Raw genomic sequence first — 23,983 nt, 5'->3', positions numbered from 1 at the left:
TTTCTCCTTAGTCATCCAAGACTTTCAGCCTGGGGAAGATGTCTGAGGAAATGTTGTTCTTTCTTCCAATTTATAGCCACCTCCTCCACCAAAGGCTCTGAGTGAGGGGGGCTGGGGGTCTTACCCACAGGCAGATGCCCCTAGGGTGGCAGGCTAAGAACACGTGGACCCGGCTGATCCTACATGGGGGGGAATAAGCTCCTCACAGCCAAGTTCCTAATCGGGGCTCTGTGGAGAGTGCCGCCAGGAGGCCCCGGCTTCATTCCTGACACCCAGAGAGGGAGCCTCCATTCAGAACAGACCACCGTGGCCGGGGCTGGCTGGGTGGGTGGAAACATGCTGCAGAGGCTGTGTTCTCCAGACTGTCATTTGCAGGTGGCACCCTGCACCTCCTGCCTGCCCCTGAACTTGTTTTATACCTGCCTGCAAAACCTTTATGGCCTCACAAGTGGGAACCCGCCATAGTCACTAACTTTCCCTCTGTGTCCCCTTTCCCACCCCATTTCCTGTCCCATTGCCCTGCTTCCTGTCATTTCCCCACCCACCCACCCCTTTCCACCTGCCCCCCCTTCTTCCCAAAGCAGCTGCCCTCCTTCCCTCTCCTCCTTCTCCGCAGCCCTGACGGGTAGAGGAGGCTGAGGCGGTGACTGCCCCTCGGCTGTCTGGCAAGCTTCTAGGGCAGAGGGAGGATTGGGACCCTGCGTGGGCTCCGAGGCCCAAATCTGGCACTCCAGTCGCATGGGCTCTCGGCTTTCCCCTCCTTCCCTCCCCATGGAAAAATCTGGCTAAACTACCAATCTCATGCTTCAGCCAGTCAATCAGGTGAGCTGGGTGGTGTGCACTGCTGGGCCCAGGCAGGTGGAGTGGCACTGTGCCCTCTGGCAGCTGCCGTTGAAGCTTGGTGTGTGGCACGGACTGCGTGGAGGCAGGCGGTCCAGGGATCGCTGCTGGCCCTGAGGAATCCCCCCTCCTCCAGGGCCAGTAGAAAAGCCCGGAACCCACCGGAACCTTAGGCAGCCCCCTCCCCCGCCCCTTCCGCTTTGCTTTTCCTGGTGTAAACTCAGTGTGGTAATGGCAAAGCGGTTGTGGTTGCCAAGCCAGCTACACAATGACCACAGAGTGTGTAGGCACTGCTTTGCCTTTGGGAGGAGGGTTAACCCCAAGTGTTTCGCTCTGTTTTTAGAGTGCAGATTCTGCTGCGAGCCTGGGGCTCTTCTAGAGGTTGTAGAAAGATCTGCCTGGCCTGTTCAAGGCCCCGATCTCTGCTCTGAGTATTTGGAGGTGGTCAGGGTAAACACGGGACAAGTGTCTGCCCTTTTGGGAGGATCGCAGCGGAGCCTCTGGGGAGACACTCCAGGTGTTGCAGGCGTGCTGCCTCACAGGGGGGGAGGGAGGCGTTACCTCTCGAAGGGCAGCAGAGGCCTTGGGGAAGCCAGAGCCCCCTGTGATTTCCCGGTAGCGTCTCTCGAGCGAAAGAAGTGCATCCTTTTCCTGGCATGAGGAGAAACGGGAAGGTGGTGAGCGCGGGCTGGCTCTTGGATCCCTCTCTGCAATCGCAAAGCCCCTGAAATCCCCCGCTGCCCTGCCCTCGCCCTCGGGAGGGGCCTCACCTGCTGCAGCAACTGCAGAGTTGCCGCCTTCTCCTTGCCCACCCGCTCCGCCTCCTGAGCCGCCTGCAGCCGGATCTGATTGGCTTGGCTCTCCAGGGCTGCCATGCGCTCCTGCAGGGGAAGGCAGAAAGGGGAGGGGAGGTAAGCTGGGGGGAGACTTGGGGGGCGGGCTTTCTGGGTATCCCCAGTGGGTGGGCTAGCAGCCCACCTTCCTCCGGGCCATGGTGCAGTGGCTCTCTGCTTGGCTGTGGATCAGCTGCTGGGAGAGGCCCTCCCGCTCCTCCTCCAGGCGGCTCTCCTTCTCCAGCTGTTGGAACTCCAGGTCCTCAAACACCTTGGCCTCCGTCTCCAGCGCCTCAGCCTCCTGCAGCAGAGACAGGGGAGGGGGGTGACCCTCTTCAGAACAAAGCAGGACCTGTGCTTCCAGGGGTCTTTCTGAGCAGCCAAGTGGCCCTTCCTGACCACTAGCAGGTTCCAGAACCAGCCTGCCTGAGGTCCGGAGCCCTTCTAGCTGCTCTTCTGCGGTTGCATGAAGTCCGTAGAATCCCAGAGCCGGAAGGGGACCCAGAGGCCATCTAGTCAGGATCAGCCTAAAGCATCCATGAGAAAAATGTGTCCAGCCACTGCTTGAAGACCGTCAGCATAACTCTGGCAGCCAGAGGCCTTTGGCCAAAGGCTGGGGAAACAACAACCGAGGTGGTGCCGGGAGACGCCTGTATCAAGGCAGAAATGGCTGGAGCAAGAGAGGGGGAGGCATGCAGGACCAGCACTGGAATGGCTCCAGGCTCAGCCCTTTGCAGGCTCCCAAGTGCGGACCAGAGCAGAGCCCGGTGCCTCCTGATACCTGCCCCCCACCCCTCCTGCCTAGCCACGAGAGTGTAGCCAAGGGGGCAGAGGGCAGGCAGGCAGGAGCGAGAGCACCCTGGCACACTGGCCGAGCTGCCAGGCTTACCACCCCAGCTTCTGGGCACCATGACTGGGCCCGGATGCTGGCAGACAGGTGGTGAGGGGGGAAGGGAGGGAGCACTGACCCGGTGCAGCTGGTCCTGCAACTGCTCCCGCATTGACTCAGGGCAGCTGTGGAGCTGCTGCTGGAGCTCGGAGCAGAGGGCCTGCAGTCTCTCCAGTGCCTTCCTTTCCGCATCAACCTTTGCCCTCTCCTGAATCCGGGAGAAAACAACACACACGGGAGAGAGAAAGGGGGGAGAGGGAGGGGGGGGGGGAGAGAGAAAACACTCTTCTCAAGAGTGCGGCATGCAAAGCCAGGGGTGAGCGAGGGGCTCTGCGTGCCCAGAAGTTACGTGGCAGGGCGGGGTCCTGGGTCCTGCGTCTCAAAGCCTGTGGTCACCCCTGCCCAGCCCTTCTGCTGCCTTGCAGACGTCCCACTGCTGTGGCTCCACTACGAGTCCAGCTCCTCGGTGAGGCCTGCACAGAGGGCCTCCTTGCCTGCCCCTGCCCCTGCCCCAGCCCCAGCCCCAGCCCCAGCCCCGCTTGCATCCCTCCCAGCACAGCCCCCCCTCCCCCGAGCCCGTGCAGCAGTGCTGGAGACGCAGAACTAGGATCTGGCCCTGTGGGTTAGTGCTCCGTGGCACCCCCAAGGGCTCCCAAGGGCTGTGCGCTCAGGGGCCGGGTGAGAGAGCAAGTTAGTAGCAGCGGAGAGCCCCAGGCACAAGGAGGGCCTGAGCTACAAGCCTGCCCTCGCCCAGCCAGGGTGGGCCCCCTCCAAATGAAGATGCCGAAGCAAAGACAGACAGAGAGGGGGGGAGAGACCCAAGGTGGTGAGCGCTCCCTGGTTAGTGCGGCTCGGGCGTTAATGTCAGTGCGGGGGTGGGGGGGGTGGAGGGGGCGTGTGCTTCCTTCAGGCTCCTGCGTGAGCAAAGGTTGAGAGAGGCGGGGAAGGCTGGCCCCTCCGAGTCTTCCAGAGAGCAAATGCAGGTGAGAAACACGGCTGGATCCTGCACAGGTCCTTCTCTGGCAAGGGTGGCCCAGGGTCTGGGGAAGGAAGAGCAGGCCGGGCCTCCGGTAGCGGCAGCCAGACCCAGCACCTGCACCTCTGCCTCAGTCCAGCTGGCAGAAGGCCTCGGGCCCCACAGCTGAAAGGAGAGAGCCGCTCCCCCAACTGAGCTACGGCCTGTCACCAGAAGCACCCTGGCCCCAAGGAGACTCCCCGCTGGCCAGCATTCCCGGCTCAGGGCCTCCACGCACAAGCCCAGCAGGAAGGCTGCGTGAGACACCTGCCACCAGGGCCCAGCCTGATGAGACTTCTCTAGCACATGGGTGCCCCTTTCTGGGGGGGGGCAAGTACCCCACCAGGAGAGGGTGAGACCCACCGAGGGGAAGGGCCCTGCCTCCCATTACCTCATCCCGGTCCCGAAGGATGGAGTGGTCCAGTCCCAACAGCCGTTCCTGCAGCTGCTGCATCATCTTCTGCTCTTGCTGCAGCTGGATCCTCTCCGCCTCGCGCTCCCCCTGCAAAAGGGCCCGTTCCATCTCCACCTGGAGGGAGCCACAGGAGTGTCACTCTGCAGCCTTCAGACCCCCGCCTCCCAGCACCTTCAGGAGGGAGGCAAGAGGAGGGAGGGCGAGGAGGGCGACCAGCCATCTTGGGAATTTGGTACCCGGCAGGAGCTGCAAGAGTGGGAGAATCCTGCCTCACCTCCCGAGCTGTCTCTCGAAGCTGCTGCTCCAGGTCCTGGGCGCGGCTCTTGAGGTGGCTGATGTTGGTGAGCAGCCGGGCGCGTGCCTCCTCCAGGAGCGTGGCCTCCCGGCCAGCAGGGCTATTCAGCACCTCCTCGTGCTGTTGAGACCCAAGCAACTCAGCAAAGTGTCCTCCCTGAAGTGAGAGCCCCCCCCCCCCCGCCAAGATGGATTCCCCTCACCTCCTGGCCAGCGCTCTCCGTGCTGCTGCTTTCCTCCTTCAGGGGGTCCTCCTCTGAGTGCCGGGGGTCCAGCGGATGCTCCGCAGAACCACCACGGCCAGTGGAGTCCTTGGAGGGCCTCCTGTCCCCCAGAGGGCCCCCGCCGGCAGCTCCAGGAAAGGCCTGCTGCTCAGGGCCCGGACAGCCATCGCTGCGGGTGTACTCTGCGCACAGGCTCAGGATGGTCTCCAGCCGCTGACGCTCCTGCAGGGAAGGGCCTGGCATCATGCTCTGCAGGCCAGAGAGTCCACGCCCATGGGCCCCCAGCGCCCAACTGGCTTGTTCCTTGTTGTTTCCCCTGGCCAAACGGCCCCCTCACCACTCTCCTGGCTCCCCAAACGCAGATCTCGGGCCCTTTCCTAGCAGAGGGGGGAAACAAATTTAAAGCTCAGCACAAGAGAGGCTCCAGAATTTGCCCTGCAGAAACCTGGCCCAGAGGCACCGTCAATGGAATCCAGAGTCCAGCCCACCAGGCATCTCACAGAAGGGCCCTCATCCACCGTGGGACGTCACCCGCTGCCATGGCTACCCCAAGGGGGGGGGTTATCCTGCCTTCCTCCGTAGCCCTTTGCCCCATTCCGCCCCCTGCCAGTGGGCCTTCCGTCAGGTCCTTGCACCTCCTTTCTTTTCTCAAAGCCAGCATAGGACCTGCGGGGTGCGGGTGGTGAAGTCAGCTAAGGGAAGATGAGGGGAGCAGGCACTGGGGGTGGGCATGACCTTTGGAAGCCCACTCCTCCCTCTCTGCCAGCTGTGAAGGTGAGAGCATGGCAGCTGGGCCTCAGGAAGCAAGCACCAGGCAGTCCACGTTGAAGTGGCCGACTGAGGTCAAAAGCAGGCATTCTGTGGCCTTTGGCAGCTGGCAGGGAAGGGGACCAGAAGCCCTAGGAGAGCACAGTCCCACTCCCACCACCCAAAACCAGCCAAGTTTTCTGTAAGGCTTTCCTGCAGCCCCCCATCAAAATCTACAGAACAGAGACCCCTTGGGGCTAGTGGGGAGGCTATGGAGGTGGCCAGCCCCTCCAAAACTCATCTGCTTCCCCCCAAAAAAAAACAGAACATCCACCTCCAGCCCACGAGATCAGGCGTGCCCTTGAGGTTTTGGGGGATGAAGCAGCCCAGCTGCCTGGATCCAGGTGTCCTTCCCCCACTAGCACGCAGCAGCAGCAGTCTCGAGCCCAGGCCCCTCAAGCGCATGCACATGGGGCTGCTTCAGTGCCAGAGGGACAAGCAGGAGGCTCCCCTCCCAACAATACTTACAGCCCAAGCCAGACTGACTCTCAAGGTCGCCCCTCCCCTCCCCTCCAGGCTGCAGCTTGAAGTGAGGAATGGAACACCTCTGCTTCTTTGCTGGAACAACACAGTCCCACCCCACCCCCCAACTCCGCATGTGACTCAGGGGGAGCTAGAAGCTAATTGCAGGGTATGGCCCAAACCTCAACCCGCCCCCTTGCAGCCCAGCCCAGCCCAGCCCCCCAGCTGCTGCATAAGTAAGTGGAGAACCTGAGCCAGGGCCCAGCTGCTGGAGAGACAGGCGGGGGGGGGGGAGGCCTGCACAGTGGTGCATGGTGGCCCACAGCCAGATGTGAGGCAAATGCTAACTGGGAGGCATGCTGGGGCCTGGGGCCCTGAGAAAGAAGGGAACTGGGTCCTCAGATAGGAGGGGGGCCCACACTCAAAATGGCCAAAGGTCTTCCAAGAGCGAACAGTTCCAAGGGAAGCAAGAACAGGATGTCTGGTGGAATCCTGCAGCCCATAGGCTCATGTGGAGGAGACGAGAGCACAAGGGTCAGCGGCCCTGGAGGAAGAATCAAGGCCCGTGAGTGCAGGGCAGGGGGCCACCACCCACCAGCTCACCCCACTGAGGTCTTCCTCTTTTCTTCCATGGGGTCAGACAAGGGCAGTATTTCCTAACCAGGGTTACGCTAATTGGGGGGGAAGTTTAAAAATATATATTTAATTTTTTTCCCCAAATTAACCTGGGGTGGTTTTTTCCTTATTTGGGCAGATCGACCCACCCACTCCCAAAGTGGCCAAACCAGGCTTTGCTGGCCAGGACTGCTTGGGGGTGCCCTCTTGACTTGGCTATTATTCTTGGCTTATAGACCGCCTTCCCTAGCAGCTCAGGGCCATGAACAACAGGAGTTCATTAAACACAATCTAACATTAATAAAGCGTATCATAAAATTGGGACTACAAGAATCTCGGTGCAGCCATGCAATTTCATTCACTGGGGGTGGCCCAGGAATGCTACAGGACCACCGGTCCCAACCAAACGCTTGGTGGAAGAGCTCCATCTGTGTTCCGGCAGGGCCCAGATCCCCTCCAGGAGCTCATTCCACTAAGTGGGGGCCAGGACAGAAAAGATCCTGGCCCTGGTGGAGGCCAGACGTGCTTCCTTTGGCCCAGGGACCTCCAGGGGACGCAGTGCCCTTTGGGGAGGGTGGGAGGTGGGCTAAGGCTTTCGTAGCTTTGGGTCTGGTGGGTACAGCAGCATGGCCAGTTGACATCACTGCAGGGTTGCTTCAAAGCCTGGACCATTTTTCAGGGGTTACTTGCCAGAGGAAAAAAGAGGATCTGGGTAAATACCAACCCACCAGCTTGACGTCTATAGCTGGCAACTTTTTAGAACAAACCATCAGTCGGCCCTTGAGCAGTGAAAGCAGATGGCTGTAATTACTAAGAGTCAGCATGGCTTTTGCAAAAATCATGTCAGACTAACCTTATCTCTTTTTTTGAGAAACTTACTCCCTTGCTAGATCAGGGGAATGCTCTGGACACACAGGGTACCTTGTTTCAGTCAGGCTTTTATAAGGTTCTGCATTATATTCTTATTGACAAGTTGGTAAAATGCGGAATGGATCCTATTAGGTGGATCAAGAACTGGTTGACAGATCACACCCAAAGAGTGCTTATAAATGGTTTGTCATCTTCTTGGAGAGGAATGATGAGTGGATTGCCTCAAGGATCTGTCCTGGGACCTGTGTTGTCCCACATATTCATAAATTATTTGGAAGACGGAATAGAGGGGGTGCTTATTAAATTATTAGACTACTAAACTGGGAAGGGCAGCAAGAAGAAGAAGAAGAGTTGGTTCTTATATGCCGCTTTTCTCTACCCGAAGGAGTATCAAAGCGGCTTACAGTCGCCTTCCCTTTCTTCTTCCCACAACACACACCCTGTGAGGTGGGTGAGGCTGAGAGAGCCCTAATATCGCTGCTCAGTCAGGACAGCTTTATCAGTGGCATGGCGTGGCAAACCCAAGGTCCCCCAGCTGGCTGCCTGTGGGGGAGTGCAGAATCGAACCCAGCACGCCAGATTAGAAGTCCGCACTCCTAACCACTACACCAAACTGGCAAACACACCAGAAGACAGAATCAGGATACATGATGATCTTGACAGGCTGGAAAACTGGGCTAAAATTAATAAAATGAATTTCAGTGGTAATAAATGTAAAGTTCATTTAGGCAGGAAAAATCATATGCATTCAAAATAGGATGGGTGAGACTCATCTTGGCAGTAGTAAATGTGAAAAGGATCTGGGGGTCTTAATAGATTAGACACTGAACATGAATCAGCAGTGGGGCTCAGTAGCTAAAAAGGCAAACAGGATTTTGGGGTGTATTAAAAGAAGTTGTCAGAATCACATGATTGCTGCCATTATTGATGTTCACAGGTTGTCAAAAGTGAATCCATCTTGTGTCTGTGTAACCATAGTTCACATTGTCTGTAACCCTGAAACCGTGCTCTGTAGCTTTCTGTCTTTTTTGTAACGCTTCTGCTGGACTGTTTTATCTTGGTGATGAAGTAGTTACTCTCAGTAGCCAAGGTCGGAGATGGGCTCGTTATCACTCTTGGCCCAACGCCTAGAACGGACATCTGCTGGTGGGGGCTATTTGCTCTGAGAATGTAATTGCATTTGGGCGGGAGAATGAATTTGTAGAACTGGAATCTGGACACCTAGTGTTCAGAATCGACTTCAAACGTCATGGTGTGAGCAGCTTGGAATTAAACACTTGCTTTTATTCAGAAGTGTGTCTCCAAGTCTGTCAATCCTGACAGAGGTACAGTGTCCAGATCACATGAGATGTTGTTACTGCTTTACTCCATTCTGGTTAGACCTCACTTGGAGTCCTGTGTTCAGTTTTGGGCACTGCAACTGAAGAGTGATGTAGAGAGACTGGAGCGTGTCCAGAGGAGGGCTATGAGGATTGCGCGGGGTTTGGAGACCAAGTTGTATGAAGAAAGTTTGGGGGAGCTTGGTCTGTTTAGCCTGGAGATAAAACAACTAAGAGGTGATATGATAACCATCTTCAAATACTTGAGTGGCTGTCATATAGAAGATGGAGCAGAGTTGTTTTCTGTTGCCCCAGAGGGTCATAGAATCATAGAATAAAAGAGTTGGAAGGGACCTCAGGAGTCATCTAGTCCAACCCCCTGCACTATGCAGGACACTCACATCCCTATCACTCATCTACTGTAACCTGCCACCCCTTTGCCTTCACAGAATCAGCCTCTCCGTCAGATGGCTATCTAGCCTCTGTTTAAAAATTTCCAAAGATGGAGATCCCACCACCTCCCGAGGAAGCCTGTTCCACTGAGAAACTGCTGTAACTGTCAGGAACTTCTTCCGGATGTTTAGGTGGAATTTCTGTTGAATTAATTTCATCCCATTTGTTCTGGTCTGTCCCTCTGGGGCAAGAGAGAACAATTCTGCTCCATCCTCTATAAGGCATCCTTTTAAATACTTGAAGATGGTTATCAGATCCCCTCTCAGTCGTCTCCTCTCCAGGCTAAACAGACCAAGCTCCCCCAACCTTTCATCATATGTCTTGGTCTCCAAACCCCTCACCATCTTTGTTGCCCTCCTCTGGACATGTTCTAGTTTGTCAACATCCCTCTTCAATTGGGATGATCAAAACGGAACACAGGACTCCAAGTGAGGCCGAACCAGAGCAGAGTAAAGCGGTACCATCACCTCCCGTGATCTGTACATGATACTCAGTTTGATACAGCCCAAAATCCCATTTGCCTTTTTAGCCACTGAGTCACACTGTTGACTCATGTTCAATGTACTAAGATGTACTAAGACTCCTAGATCCTTTTTGCACATGCTACTGCCAAGGCAAGTCTCCCCCATCTTATATTGGTGTATTTGGTTTTTCCTACCTTTATATTTGAACTTTAAGCAGAACTTTATATTTGTCCCTATTGAACTTCTTTTTATTCAGTTTAGCTCACTTCTCGAGCCTTGGGTCGGACCAGAACCAATGGGTTGAAATTAATTCAAAAGAATTCTTGGCTAAAGTTCCTGACAGAGCATTTTTTCAGTGGAACAGGCTTCCTCGGGAGGTGGTGGGTTCTCCTTCTGTTGAAGGTTTTAAGCAGAGGCTAGATAGTCATTTGACAGAAATGCTGATTTTATGAACTTAGGCAGATGGTGAGTGGGTGGGCAGGAAGGGATGTGCCAGTGTTTGTCTCTTGAGTATAAGAAGATAAAAAGTCTCTTATTTATTTAGACTTTGACTCTGCCAAAACGGTCTCAAGATTCATTTGTTTTCCGTTTTCAGTCTGGCTTTCATCAGTGGCAATGAGTCCGTCCTTGTTAATGTTTGAATATAATGAGGCTAATGCTCCTGTATAATGGAGAGTCAAGGCTATGACCTCCTTTGTTAGTGTTTGTCTCTTGTACATACCCACACAGATCTCCTCGTGAGAAATCTGTGACAGGCTTTCAAGATACATTTTTAAACCATAAAAAGCAGCAACCAGGGTGGGGTGAGGCGACCTCAACCATTTCATCCAAGGGTCCCAGGTAATGAAGGGGCCATTGCCCCACCTTGCCCTCAAGCTATTTTCCAGGGAAAAAAATGCCCCCACAGACAAGTAGCTCAAACAAAGGACCCAGACAAGCACCTTGAGTCCTACCAGTATAGACAGCAGGGGGAGTGGGATTTCTATTGGGAAAATTATGCTGGGAGGAGGCCCCAATAAAACCTTCCTCTGGCACTTTAGTCCTGCTCAGGAAGCCCCTCCCCCACCCCCTGCTCACTTTTCAAGTTTCAGCGCAGCCTTCAGGCACCTCTCCCCCCCTCCCCAGGTCGTTCTGGCCAAGGCACCGTACCCCTGCCCCCAAGGAAACGGGCACCCATGCTGCCCCACTGCCCCACTCACAAGGCGCTCCGTCTCTTGCTCACGCAGCCGCTCCTGCCGTTGTCGCCAGTGGTACTGCAGTAGGTCGCCCTCTTTGCCGCTCAGCTCTGAGATGCTCTGCTTGCGCTCCCGCATGGGGGCTGGTAGCAGCAAGTCCCCTGACATCTTGCGACGGGCCCGGGGGCTCTGATACGGGGAGGAAGTGGGCAGTGTCAGACACCCCAGACTGTAGGCAGGGCTCAGCCCCCCTCTGCAGCTGGGCTGGCGCTCCCCAGCAAGCAGAGTGGGCGAAGGGCTGCGGCTGCGCAGGCAGGAGAAAGACGTCGCCAAGAGGCTGTCCGAATGGTCCTTCCTCCAGGTGCAGGAGCTTTCGGGCCCCCTGGCCTGTGGCGAGGGGCTTGAGGGAGCAACTGATGATGCTCCTCGACGGGACAGGGCTGGGCTGAGGGGGGGGAGGTCCCGCATACTCTCCAGGGACCGCCGGCTCAACCTCGGACTGTCAAGAGGCTGCTGCATCCGGCCCGCCTGGTAGCTCTGCATGCCTCCTGCTGTTTCCGTGGGCTGGGACCGCTTCCCAGGACCTTGATGGGAGGGGCTGGCAGGGGTGTCTTGGAACTCCCGGAAGGGGCTGGGGGGCCTTTCCTGCAGGATTCCAGCTTTGGACAGTGGCACACATGCAGACTGGAGGTTTGAGGCCAAGCGTGCATTGTTGGGCAGCAGGGTCCGAGGGCCACCTGGCGCACTCTCGCTCCGGGGGACGGGCAGCCCAGGTGGAGGAGAAATGTGTTGGCCATGGCAGGTATTCTCCCCCAAAGGCTGAGTCCTCTGACAGGGCGTGGGACTCAGGGGAGCTTCGTGCATGATTCTGCGCACCACTCTTGGACTCCCTCTCCCTCGTGTTGGACTCCACGAATTGATGCTGCTGGGAGATTCTGGGCCAGGCCCACTGTGGGACGTGAACATTGTGTGGTTGTAACTGGAAGAGCGGACAGGCACCACAGGTGGGGTTGCAGGGCTTGGATCCTGGCCAAGGGGGGACTGACTTGTCCCACTGCTGTTGCTTGCAGGAGAAGAGAGGGGCGAAAACGGCGGGGAGGTATTTTCATAACTGGAACCCACAGACATGGCGCTGGGACTCTGGGGCGGGGAGAGCAGGGACCGTGCCCCCCGGCCGTTCAGGAAGGATGCATCTGGGGAAAGAGTCCTGCCGGCCAGTGGCCTTGTAGAGATGCCCTCTTCATCTAGCACCAGGGAGTCCATGATGTCCTGAAGGTCTCGTTCGATGGAGCTGACCAGCGCACTGGGGTTGTGACGGGGAGCCTTGGCTTTCTCCTTGGCCTCTGTGGAGAGGAGAGACAGGCAGGCAGGATGGAGGTAGCGTGTGCATGTTTGGGGGACTTATGCCTCCCTCCCTCATTCTAGCCACAGCTCTCTTGCTCCTTGGAAACACCCTTGGCCTGGCACAAGTCAAGAGGCCTCTCTGAGCACTTGGTGCTGTTGCAGGACTCCTTCCAGGAGGGCCAAAAGGAAGCTGAACTCAAACCGAGGCACCAGATGCATCAATAAAGGCAGGCCGAGGGGATTAAAGAAAACCTGGTCCACCAGCTCAGTCCCCTGACCTGGACCAGAGAGCATCCCCTCTCTGCACAGCGCATGTTGCGAGTCTGAAGGGCACGGTCGCAGCACTGGGCCCAGCTGCAGCACAGTCTGCCCGCCCCTGCCAACCCCGCTCAGCCTGAAGTCTCCGGCAAGTGTTTTACCTGGCACACGTCCTTGCTGGGCTGCAGGGCTTGGCCCTGGCCGGGGCCCCAGGCTCTTCATCCACTTGGCCTCAGCAGGATGGTTGAAGCGAAGGAAGGTCGACTGGCCCAGGCAGATCATGCACCCTGAGGGAAGATGGGCAGGGCTCATAGGAGACTCGCAAAACCCTGTCATTGTTGGGGGGTGCCCCCAAATGTGGTGCCCCAATGTGGTGCCCCGATGACAGCAGCTGTCACGTGTGTGAGCTTTGCATCCCCCCCAAGTTCACCTCCACACACCCCAAGAGCATCATCGCCTCAGCCTGATGCAGCTGCGCACAGCGACAGCACCGACCTGTCCGTGGCCTGAGGCTGGGCTCGGACAGACTTCCGTGCTTGAGGGGGCCACGCTCTGAGACCTCTGCCTGGCAGACAAGCCAGCTCCTGCCGCAGCTCTTCAGCAGGGCGCACCCCTCCTCTGCTCTGCACCTGACCCCATCTGTGCCTGAGGCAGATCAGACCTCAAAGTTGCCTGCCCCCCCTCCCCATCTGAGGTCTCCCGCTTGCTAGAGCAGGGACCTGGGAGGGCATGTCTGGGCTGGCACCAGAGCTGTACAGCTGGGCTGCAGCGCCATCCCATGATCTTTACACGGGAGTGGTATAAATAAAAGTGGAAGGGATTGGGGGGGGGGGCTCAGTCCGGCATGGGAACAGCAGCCATTGGCCCCTTGGCCCCGGACGGATGAATTGGGAGCTGCAAAGCGCCTCCTGGGCTGCCCCCCCAACCCTGCCCCCCTTCGGCCCACTGCCGCCATTACGAGCCTGCCCACCGATACGCCGGGTAGGTAGCTGGCTGGGCCAGCCCTCCAAGTAGGGCGGCAGGGGGCCGGGGGGGGGAGGCTTTGCGCTGACGAAAGGGGCAGGCCCGCTGCAGCCCTGCTCCTTTGCCCGCCCCAAAGATGCAGGGTTGGCAGGGCGGGGGGTGGAGGGGAAAGGCCCAGTGGACCCTTCACCTGCCCCCTCCTCACCCGCCTAGTGGACCCTTCTCCTGCCCCCTCCTTCCCCATCCTCTTTCCTTTCGGCTTCCTATCTTCCTTTCTCTCTCTTTCTCCCTTCTGTCTCTCTCTGCCCCACACCCGCGCTCTGCCACCACTTCCCCCCAAACACCGAGCCGTCCACCCCAAACTCTATCCCAAACTCTTCCCCCACAGCCCCCCCTCACAACTCTCCTACCCAGCGGACCCTTCACCTTCCCCCCTCCTTTCCCCCCTGCCCCGTCCTCTTTCCTTGCGGCTTCCTACCTTCCCACCTTTCTCTCTCTCTCTCGCCCTTCTGTGTCTCTCTCTGCCCAGCGCTGCTCCCGCACTCCGCCGTCGCTCCCCCCAAACACCCATCCACCCATCTCTACCCCAAACTCTTCCCCCGCAGCCCCCCCTCACAACTCGCCCCCACTCACCCACCGAGCAGACCCTTCACCCCCCTCGCTCCCCCCTGCCCCATCCCCTTTCATTGCACCTACCTTCCCTTTCCCTTTCCCTTTCCCTTTCCCTTTCCCTTTCCCTTTCCCTTTCCCTTTCCCTTTCCCTTTCCCTTTCCCTTTCCCTTTCCCTTTCCCTTTCCCTTTCCCTTCCTTCCCTCCCTCCCAACCCAGGACTTCTATGCAATACACTCCACGATCACACCATGCTAACGCCCGTTGTATTTCCTGCTACAACAGGCTTAAGCTGCTAGTTGCATAATAAAGCATGGGGGTTAAAGGGTGTGGGGAGAACAGGCCCCCCTATTCTCCAGCCATGAGCAGCCTAATGCACAGCTCACACTGGCTGTGTGGTTCCCACGGGAGTGATCCATGGCCCCTTCCCACCCCAGACAGGTGTAAAGCGAGTTGCCCAGCAGAAGTGAGTTGCAATGTCTGAACCGTAAGCCACCTCCTGACCATCTTGGAGACAAGAAAAAAGCCACGGCGCACCCCTCAAGCTGCTGCCTGGCCATACACAGCCCTACTCAAGCAGATCCTACTCCCTGTCCCACCCGGCTCTTCCTGGTGGCTGGAAGGAGCAGGGCTCTGGCCCACCATGCCCATGCCTTGGCTGCGGGTCCCTTTTCACACTTCTGCCATTGCAAATCCAGCCACCTCGCTCTGCGTCTCTCAAGGCCTTCAGGGCCTGGCCTCACTCCAGGGGCAGAGGACCTTCAGCAGCACTGAAGAGGCAAGCTCCAGGCTGAGGCATGAGAGGGAAAGAAAAACAATTGCCAACAGCAGAATGCCCCTGGCAAAACCTATGGTTGAGCCATGTCTGGAATACAGCTGGTAGTCGGCACAGCTGCAGAGTTGTGAGCGTCCTGCATAGTGCAGGGGGTTGGACTAGATGACCCAGGAGGTCCCTTCCAACTCTAGGATTCTATGAATCAAAGCATGGGAGCTGAAGGACGAGCAGTGAAGTAGAGGGGCAGCACATTCAGGTAAAGTGTTGCCCTTGCAGCAGCTCTAGCGGGGGGGGGGGGGGACCACACACACCTGCCCGTCCACAGAAGTAGCCGTGGAGGGAAGAGGAAGAGGGCTGGCCACAGAAGATACCAGCAGCAGAGCAAGTGGGGGGTGCAGTCCCTGGGCTGCCCTGGCAGAAGAGAGTTCCCCCCCACCCCCCACTACCCAGTGGACTGACTTGTTTCGTTCCTGGTCTGTCCCATTCAGTGACAACGTGCAAAGCCAGCAGGATGGCATCCACACCCACAATAAGCGATGCAGTCAGAGGGGACCCCAACAACGCTGCCCCGCCAGCCAGTGCCCAAGCAGTGATGCCCTCCTGAGTGCTTCCCTTTGACACACGGGCTGCGTGAGGAGAAGCGAGAACTGGGCTCGATGGGCCTCCCTCTGTCTCCGGCCTTGACCAGGCTGTGACCTGAAGGGGCCAGCGGGGCTGAGGATGGCAGGATGGACACTGATGCCAGCAATCAGTACATAGATATCAGCTGCCCACATCCACTCTGGTGGGGAGGGGGGTCTTCCCCTAGGGAACAGCTGGTCTGGGGAGACTGATAAGAAGGCTGCCAAGCTCCCCTCCTTTCACCCAAGGCACTAAATAGGACCCTCCCCGGCCTCTTACTCCACCCCGTCTTCGCCCCCCCCCAGTCGGAAACTGACACGGCTATGGGATCAGCCCCGTATGTCGCCCCCTTGCTGTCCCTGCTCCGGCGCGATCTTTCCCCAACCTCTTTGCTCCCGACTTGGGGGCTCGGGCGGGAGGGGCCATCAATGCAGGGCCGGCCTACCGGGGCTGTTTTCCTGACCTCCCACCCACCCTTGCAACTGGAAAGTCCTTTTGCCAGATGGACATGACCGCACTGCTCCAACGCCATGATTTCCATGACGCCGGGGCGCGCGGGGGTGGGGATGAGGCGCGGTCCCTGGGAACACGAGCGGAAACTCTGCCCGGCTCGCAAAAGGGCTTTCCCTCGAAAGAGCATGCGTGACCGGGGTGACAACAGCCCTGCAAGGCAGGCCTTTGTGGTGGGAGTGTCAAGGTTCCAGCAGGGCCACTGGCGTGGGGTCGGCGAGCCAGACGCCCTCGCCTCCGACCGCGCTCACCTGCCGCGGGGAGGCGAGGCCAGCCCAGCCCAGCCCAGGCGTCCGTCCGTCCGTCGGGAAGGGCGCGCCCGGAGGAATCGGAGCGCGGAGCCCTCAGCAGTCGCCCTTTTCCCCGCCCGGCCTGGTCCCGGCACCACCGCCGGGCCAAGGAAGCTGCCCGCACCGCCACGACGCCCTGCGCCGGCCCCGCCCCCGCCCCGGATGGCCCCCGCGGAGGGACAGAGGGGCGGCCTCCCTTCCTGCCGCCTCCCTGCCGGCCGGGCGAAGGGGGAGCCCGCGCGGCCCGCTGGACGCTGCCTAAGAATAGCGGCGGCAGCAGCAGCGGCAGCGGGGGGAATGCTCTCGCCGCCCGCCCCCCCCCCGAAGGCCACGTCGGGGCTCAGGGGCGCGGCGGCGGCCGAGAGAAAAACGCCCCCCGCCCGCGAAAGGTCGCCCAACCCAAGAGCCCTCGCAGCCGAGCCGGGGTGGGCTCTGCTGCTTGCTCCGTGACGCGGCGCTCCCCCCCCCCCCCCGCCGCCCGATTTGGGGCCAACCTTCCGGGGCGAAGTCCTAAGCGCCGCCGCCCTATCCCGTCCCGTCCCGTCCCGTCGAGGGGGCAGGCTGTGCCCGTGACCCGGGGAGTCGGCGCGCAGCACTTTCCCGCGTGGGTGCTCCCACCCCAGTGGCTGTGCCAGGAGCAGGCGAAGCTGTGTAGGCGATGTGGGGCCGGACCTCCTGGCCCGAGGGCAGCCCCTTTCCTTCCTTGACGGCCAGCGGGCGAGGCTTTGCTTCTTGCAAGAAAGAGGGAGAGGCCTGTGGTCTCGGGGTCATACCGCAGCGCGGCCGACAACGCGGCCCGGCCTGGCCCGGCCCGGCCATAAGCAGGGCCAGGGACAGACCCCCACCCTCCCCACGCTGGCCAGGAACCGAGCAAGCGGGTGGGGGGATCGCGAGGGTGCTGCACTCCTATTGGTTTGGCTCCGCATGGTCCCACCCTGAAGGCTGGCTGGGTGTTTTAGGGCGGCCCTGGCCAGAGGAGTTCTTTGAAAAGCTCAATGAAACTAGATGGCCGAAAGGAAAGGCCAGCCTGAGGGGGAAAGAAACAAAACAATGAAACAATAACGTTTCATCTACGAAAAGACAATTTCACTCTACTTTTATGTATTTATTTGGAGGATTTGTTTATAATGAGTCTCTGATGTCTTTTTTCCTGACTGTTTGACTAGCTGAAAATATTTAGCTGCCACTTTAGGGCAATTATTAGAATATTAAAAATACAGCATGCTGTATAAATACTGTTTCTCAATCAATCTCAAATGGAGTGCTTATTTTGTAATCACATTGCATCTCTTCTGTTATGTATAGTGATATTTGTTACTATTTGGTTTCTAGGAGTACAAATATTTTCCCTTTCTTTATTCGATTTCTAGCCATCTCCAGGCAGCTTACAACATATAAAATGTGCGGTAATCATAAAGCTGTTTAAGAGCATTTAAAACCATTCATGTTATCCCACTAACAGCAGCTGTTTGCTCCCTTCTCAGCTCAACGGGGGGGGGGGGGAGTCACAGAGCTGTGGATGGTATTCCACTCACAGACCTGTGGATGGTATTCCACTCACTCATGGGCCCCAACCTAAGCTCCCTCTTCAGAACTGCAGCTCTTCTGGGAGCTGGCAAGGCCCTGGCCCTGGTTGTCTCTCGGGCTATTTGCGCTGGCAGAGCGAAGCGCTCTTCAGGGGATATAGTCAGTTAGCCATGCTGGGCCAGGCCACGAATGTATGCTCCTATGTCCTTGCCTGCCTTCCTGGTGGACGCCATCATTTGGTCCCCACCCGCACCCCTTCTCAATAGCCATCCACACCCTCGCCCACCTGCCAGCCAAACCCTCCACACACGGAGCCTCAGGCTGAGAGTTGGGAAACAGAAACGCCATCCTTTCTTCCGCCCCAGGAGCCCTCTGCCAGCCCCAGAAACACCAGCTACATCCGTGCTCTCTGGCTGATGGCCTTCCCCGAGCTCCAGCCCCAGAAGCTGCAAAGATCCCCCTGGGGTACAAAAGCTGGCGGTCTCACTCCTGCCCTGAGATTTCCAGAGTCCTGAGACTGCTTCAGCAAACCCTTGGGTCCCCGAGCAAGGCTAAGCCCAGCTAAGGTCACCCCCGCTCTGTCTGCGGCCCCCACGAGGAATGAAGCCTGCCAAGACTGACTCATGCTTGCCATCACAGACCTGGCCGCCCACAAGAGTGCCTGCTGGCAGGAACCTCCACTTCCCTTCGGGCCAGAGCTGCCTCTTTGGGGGACGCGCTTTGCAAGACCTCAGGCTCAGCACTCTCTGTACATGAGCACCAGCACGCATTGAGGCACAGCCACCAGGGAGGAGGGCATGGGGCTACCTGCCTTTGGCACACAAGCCAAGCCGGTCAGGGCAATCAAGAAAGGCAGCACAGGTCCCAGCTGGCCACTTTCAGAGGCCAGCAGCTTCCGCCTGTGACCACCACTGGGATCAGGGTCCTGCTGGCAGGTGAGGAATCCAGGAGAAAGACAGCAGCTGTGCCACAGGGCTGTCTCCAGACACAGAATAAGGGTAGCCAGGGACCCTGGCCTGCTGGGCCTGGGAGATGCCTGCTGGGCCTGGCAGATGCTGAGGCTAGCCAAGCGGGGTGAGGGAGGGGAAGCCCTTTGCTTTGTCCAGCACAAGGCCCAAGGTCAGATGGTGGGAGGGGCTCCTTCCCTCCCCTACAGCTTGGTTCTTCCATTCTGCCATTGGAGCCTCCCTCCTTTAGAAGGCCAAAGCAAGCCACACATATGCCAGGTGTTTCCACAGTGGCATGGCTGCCTCTGAGAGCACCCAGCCCCTGTCCTTTCTTAGGCTGCTCTTCTGCAGGCTGAGCTGGGATGCTGGGGGGGGGTCTGGAAAGGAGGTTGAGCTCCCCCAGGAAGCCTCAGCCCACATCAGGGGGCCAGGTCCCACCAGCCAGCTGCTTCTACCGACTTCCTCTCTCTATAGGCGGTGGGGAGGCATAGGCACCTGGCTGCTGCTCTCAGGAAGCACCGCTGACGTCTGCTGAGGAGGCCCATGATACCTGCAGCCCCCCCCCCAGGTGTCCCTGTGGTGGCTAAGCCAGCCCATGATAGCCTCCCTCACCTCCATGGAGGCACAAAGTTGAACTGGGGTGCAGTTTGGAGGAAGGGGTCCACCTCCGGCTCAGAATTGGCCTGTTTGCCTGGCCAGGATGGAATGGGCAAGGTCGGAACAGTCTGCTCCTTTGCCCTCCTGGCACTGCCAAACTGGAGGGATGCTCAGCCCAGCCTGGGCCTTTGTGTGAGACCTAGGAGGAGGCAAAGGAGAACCAGGCACCACCCAGCTGGCCTGGCCTTTCCCGGCAGAGGCACTAGGCCATGGCCTGCCTGTGATCCCAGGACCCAGGGTGAGTGAGCTGGACAACCAGCCAGCCAGCCAGAGTGTGCGAGTGGTCAAGAGCTGGCCTGGGGTCCATGACCCTCAGCAGCAAGGCACAGACACACTGCACTGGACACGCTGAGGCCCCAGCATGCTTGGGGCCAAGGGAGGATGGGAAGGTGGGCGTGCCCTGTCCATGCCATGGGCCCCCATGTGGGCATCTCCTTACCTTGGGAGAGGCGTGTGGGGCCAGTCACTGCCAGGCCATCGATGGCACAAGGGTTGCCACAGGGGTGCAGCATGAGAGTCCCGTGCATGTTCTCAATGAAGCAGTGCTGGGGGGCCACGCCAGCCCCGTGTAGGACAATGTCCCCAGCAGCTGAGCCCAATACCGTCCTGCCTGCAACAAGACATGGCAGGTGATTCCAGAGGTGGTGGTTGCCTCCTGCTGCTTTGCCAATATGGGGTGGGCAGAGCTTGCCCCCTCCCAACACACCAATGAGGATGGAGCCTAGGGGCACTGGAGCACCGAGTGGTGTAGCTGGGAGGGCTCCGGCAGACTGTCTCTGCCCAGGGCAGGCTGTCCCTCAGTGTCCCTTGGTGTCTCCCCACATACCTTCTTCCAGAGGTAGCAAGGTGATGGCTGTGCTGAGGCGTCCACTGCCCAGACTGACCAGGTGGGGCTTCTCGGTCTGCACTTTCAAGCCCTTCCCAGCCTCAGTGAGGTCCACAATCTTGCCCTGGAGGAAAGTCAGAGAGGAAAAGTCATCGCAGGCAGGCAAGGACCAGGCAGGCTCTGGGGCCACTGAGGTAGGAGGGGCCAGGGCCTGTCCCTGGCCTAATAGGATCACACAGTAAGCCACTTAACCCCTTACGATTTCTGGTCATTCCCTCAGATGGGGCAATTGGCGGAACTGGGGAGGGAAGGCCTCCGAGGCCTAGGGTGTGGCCCCAAAACCTGAGTTCAAGTCTGCTCATCTTCAGTTGCAGCAAAGGCCTGTCCCCTTCCTAGGCTCTGACCAGCTTTCCCCTGGTCCCACTCACTTGGATTGGCATCTGTGCTCGGCAGGCTGGAGTGACCCGACTGCGACTACAGGTCTCCATGGCCACAGATCTCCTCCAAGGCAAATAAAATCCCTCTTTCTTGCTTGTTTTCTGCGGTCTGCCGCCGCTTTAGGCAGAATCCTGGAGAAGTGGCAATAAAGAAGAAGAAATCCAGCAGAGGCCAGCGGAGCACCTTCTCAGAGCAGCACCGGGGTCTGCCCTCGGCAGCTGTGGCTGGCTCAGGTTCCCACTGCTGAGCCAAGCCACAGGGAAACTCTTCAGAGCAGAGGCCCACTTCTCCCTTGCCCCATCGCCAGCTGCAGCCCCAGCAGAAGACTCTATCAGGAACTGGGGACTGGAAACCGCTCTGCTGCTCGAGGCTCCAGGAATCCCATCCCCGTCTTTGACAGCAGCAGCAGCATACCTCCGGTCTGAAGGACACCCGGACACATTTCAGCCTGCCCCTCCCACTCTCCCCAGGGCATGCAAAGCTTATAACCCTAGCACCCCTTCAGAAGCAGGACACCTGTAGGCTGGACCCCAAGGCGGCTGGCAGAGCAGGGAGATGCCCCCCCTCATGGACGCTGAAACCCTTCAACCCCAGCCCCTTGCAGCATGCTGCAACAGGCCTGTTTGTCCAGCAACTGGCTCTCTGGGAATGCAGGCAAAAGAGCTTGTGGGGGCGGGCCTGTTGCTGCCCCCCCCCCAAGGCCCATCACTTCTGGAGCAGGCTGTAAGCCCAGACAAGCAGCTTCTGTTTGGGTAGCTGGACAAAGAGCTTTTCTTCTCTCTTCTTGGGGCTGACAGAGAATGCGGCCCTTGTGTGACTACTGGGTGAGGCCGGGCAGCTCAGGCCACAGGGTCCGGCCCTGCTCCAAGGATGCAGGGCCAGGCCACCCCCCCCCCCAAGCCTTTGCTTGGCTGAATTTACTTCTTTGGGCACTTTTAACTGGCTTTTCTCAGCTTTGCAGAGTCAAAGAGGCTTATGATGCGCCAAAAGACCCCAAGAGAAAATCACCCACTGTCAAAACACTCCCACACAAACCGACCTGCCCTCTGCCTACCTAATGCAAAAGGAGCAGGGGGCTACAGCTCTGCTCTCCCTGGAACTCTCCGTTTCCTTTCCTGCCCACGTGGCACAAACCAAAGCAGAAGATGCCGAAGAGGGGTGGGGTGTTGAAGCATCTCAGGCCTGGCTGTGATCCTCTGCCCTTTACCCTTCTGGGCCTGGCCCTCCCCACACAGCCTGGGAAAGGTGGAGGTGGGAGGCAGCCCACCAAGCCTGCCAAGAGCCCTCCTGGGGAGAATGAGGAGAAGGGACAAAGTGAGCCGAGCGGAGCAATGCCACTCAGAGCTGGGCTCTTGCGACTCCGGAGGGATCCGTCTCCTCCTCCTCAGCCCCCTTCCAAGAAGCCAGAGGCTGCTGAGCCCAAGGGGGTCCAGAACAGGATCCAGGAACTGGCAGGAGCATAGGAAGCCAGGGGGAGGAGGGACCCCCTCCTGCTCCCTTGCAGGCCCCTCTGAAGCAACCCAGCCCAGCCGCTCCAGCAGGGCTCCCCTGGCATGGAGCAAAATGGTGAGTTGGGGGGAAGCCCAGCCTGCCCCAGGCGCGCTGAGAGCAAGCAGGCTGTCCAGGCCCCAGGAGGAGGCAATGCCCAGGCTGACCCAGAGGACTGCACGCCAACATGGCCCTCCCTTTGCAGACAAAAGAGCCAATCTCTCCCCCCCCCCATCCCTCTCATGCTTCTCCCTCAGCTGTCCTCACGCCCAAAGGCAGCGGCTGAAGTGCTAGGCAGGAGCCTTTGCCACGTGGGAAGTCAGTCGGCCACTGCCCAGAGCATCTCCCCGCGTCTGCCTCTGGCCAGGAGGGGAACTCCTGAGAACTCCCCCAGGGCCGCAGATGGGGGGACGGAGCGGGGCCCCAGCAGAGCTCGACGTTGAGCGGCTGCAGGCCGAGCGGGGGCCGCCCTTCCTCCGTCCTGGCCGAACCACAAGGGGGGAAGGGCCGAAGGTGCCCCCCAGCCTCCGCGCCAGACAGCCTCCCATCCCATCCCATCCCGCCCCGTCCCTCCCCGCCGCCCGCCGGGCTGCCCGAGAGCGCGCGCGCTCCGTCCACCCCCCCTCCCGCCGCCCGACGAGCGAGCCGGGCCTCCTGGTCCAGCAGCCGCGGCGCCCCTCCGCCCCGGGCCCTCCCGTTACCTGGCAGGCGCCGGGCCCAGGAGCCGCCCTCCGAGCGGCCGGAGCAATCCGGGGCGCGGCCCCTCCGTGAGCCCCGCTGCCGAGGCCGGTCCGCTCGCCGGCGCCACCGGAATGCCAAGGATGCCTGGAATGTGCCACGTCCGAGCGCCCGCCGGCCAGCCGGGGCGCCCTGGCTCCGGTGCCGCCCCCTCGGGCGGGGGGGGGGAAAGGGGGGAGGAGGAGGAGGAGGGGGGACGGGGAGCGCGGCGCGTGACCTGCTCGGGCTGGAAGCCCCCCTGGCCCGACCACCGCCCCCTGCCGGCCGCTGGAAGCAGGGCGGGGACCGGCAAGAGCTTCGCGCCCCTCAACCGCGTTGCCGTCCTCCCCCCTCCCCCCGCGAGCAGCTTCCCAGGCGAGCATCCCCCCCCCCCCCCGCAGCCTCTGCCTCTTTGGTCCAAACGGCCGATCGCTTTCATGTCCTACACCGCTCAGTCCGCAGGAGGGAGACTAGTAGAGTCCCTTGGAGAAACCTCTGCAGGTTGGGCCCCCAATCCAGCCTGAACTCCCCAGGAGCCCAAATCCTTAAGGGGGCGGTGGGGGGAGGGGTTCTCCTGCTTTGCTCCCATCATTAAGGGACAAGAGGCCATGGGCCACACCACCAGCGTGGGAAAGATACAGGGGCCCCTCAGTGGCTCTCCTTGCAAGACTTGAGCCTGGCCAGTAAGCCCAAGGTATTTGGGGATACATCTGGGTCACAGAATCACAGAGCTGGTATAAGCTATCAAGTCCCACCCCCTGCTCAGTGCAGAATCTGCCTCCAAGCATCCAGAAGGATCTGTCCATCCGCTGCTTGAAGACCACCAGTGAGGGGGAGCTCCCCACCTCCTTAGGCAGCCCCTTCCCCTCCTGTACTCTGACTGAACCCTCCCCGTCTAGCTGGTACACCATTCCAAAGGGATACGTACTGCTGCATTCACGAGATTTGGAGAGACAGCTGACCCCAACAGCTTCCTAAGCCGTATGCTTGGGGAGCCCTCCCCAAAGTGCTCGCAAGAATCCTCTTCAAAAGGTGTTTTAGAGGGGCTATGCTACACCCTTTTGCTACTCAGAGCAGCTCTGCAAGGCAGGCCGCTATCATCTCCTTGGAACAATGCCACAGGCCCTCCAGAGCCACTGCCTCATAGAGTAAGCCCAGAACAGGCCCAGCTCCAACCCAAGAACTCAAGAGGCCTGCCTGACAGGGAAGACCACTGTGTAAGCTTGACCCAGCTGTGCACTCTCAACCTAATGTAGGGCTGATGAGAGGATAAAATTGTAGGCAGGAGACACACCAGGGAGGAGTACAAGTAGACTCAACAAAAACAGAGGTTGAGTG

The 23,983-nt window shown here is 59.2% G+C and overlaps 1 protein-coding gene across 7 annotated transcripts in view; it reads right to left on the bottom strand.

Annotated features, from left to right (window-relative positions):
- PHLDB1 (pleckstrin homology like domain family B member 1) overlaps window positions 1-22,877 on the bottom strand; it is a 29,044-nt gene extending 6,167 nt beyond the window's left edge. For 2 of the 7 annotated variants that reach the window (XM_077306821.1, XM_077306823.1), the window contains exons 1-13: window positions 22,630-22,876; window positions 20,431-20,571; window positions 20,003-20,126; window positions 19,616-19,786; window positions 12,439-12,564; window positions 10,700-12,018; window positions 4,490-4,732; window positions 4,267-4,407; window positions 3,969-4,106; window positions 2,642-2,770; window positions 1,819-1,974; window positions 1,611-1,721; window positions 1,402-1,491 (exon numbers count right to left, since the gene is read on the bottom strand). In XM_077306821.1, coding sequence (XP_077162936.1) covers window positions 1,402-1,491; window positions 1,611-1,721; window positions 1,819-1,974; window positions 2,642-2,770; window positions 3,969-4,106; window positions 4,267-4,407; window positions 4,490-4,732; window positions 10,700-12,018; window positions 12,439-12,564; window positions 19,616-19,786; window positions 20,003-20,126; window positions 20,431-20,490 — 2,808 coding nt within the window. In that variant the 5' untranslated portion in view covers window positions 20,491-20,571; window positions 22,630-22,876. Of the gene's footprint in view, window positions 1-1,401; window positions 1,492-1,610; window positions 1,722-1,818; window positions 1,975-2,641; window positions 2,771-3,968; window positions 4,107-4,266; window positions 4,408-4,489; window positions 4,733-10,699; window positions 12,019-12,438; window positions 12,565-16,006; window positions 16,392-16,539; window positions 16,911-19,615; window positions 19,787-20,002; window positions 20,127-20,430; window positions 20,572-21,494; window positions 21,728-22,629 lie in introns of those variants that run through there. The other 5 variants (XM_077306822.1, XM_077306824.1, XM_077306827.1 and 2 more) reach the window with 5 other exon arrangements.
- Window positions 22,878-23,983: the final 1,106 nt, after the last annotated feature.

The sequence above is a fragment of the Paroedura picta genome, chromosome 12 (genome assembly GCF_049243985.1).
Source record: "Paroedura picta isolate Pp20150507F chromosome 12, Ppicta_v3.0, whole genome shotgun sequence".
NCBI classification, from domain to species: domain Eukaryota; kingdom Metazoa; phylum Chordata; class Lepidosauria; order Squamata; family Gekkonidae; genus Paroedura; species Paroedura picta.
Note: the sequence above shows the minus strand (reverse complement) of the source record. Positions and strands in the feature narration are given on the sequence as shown.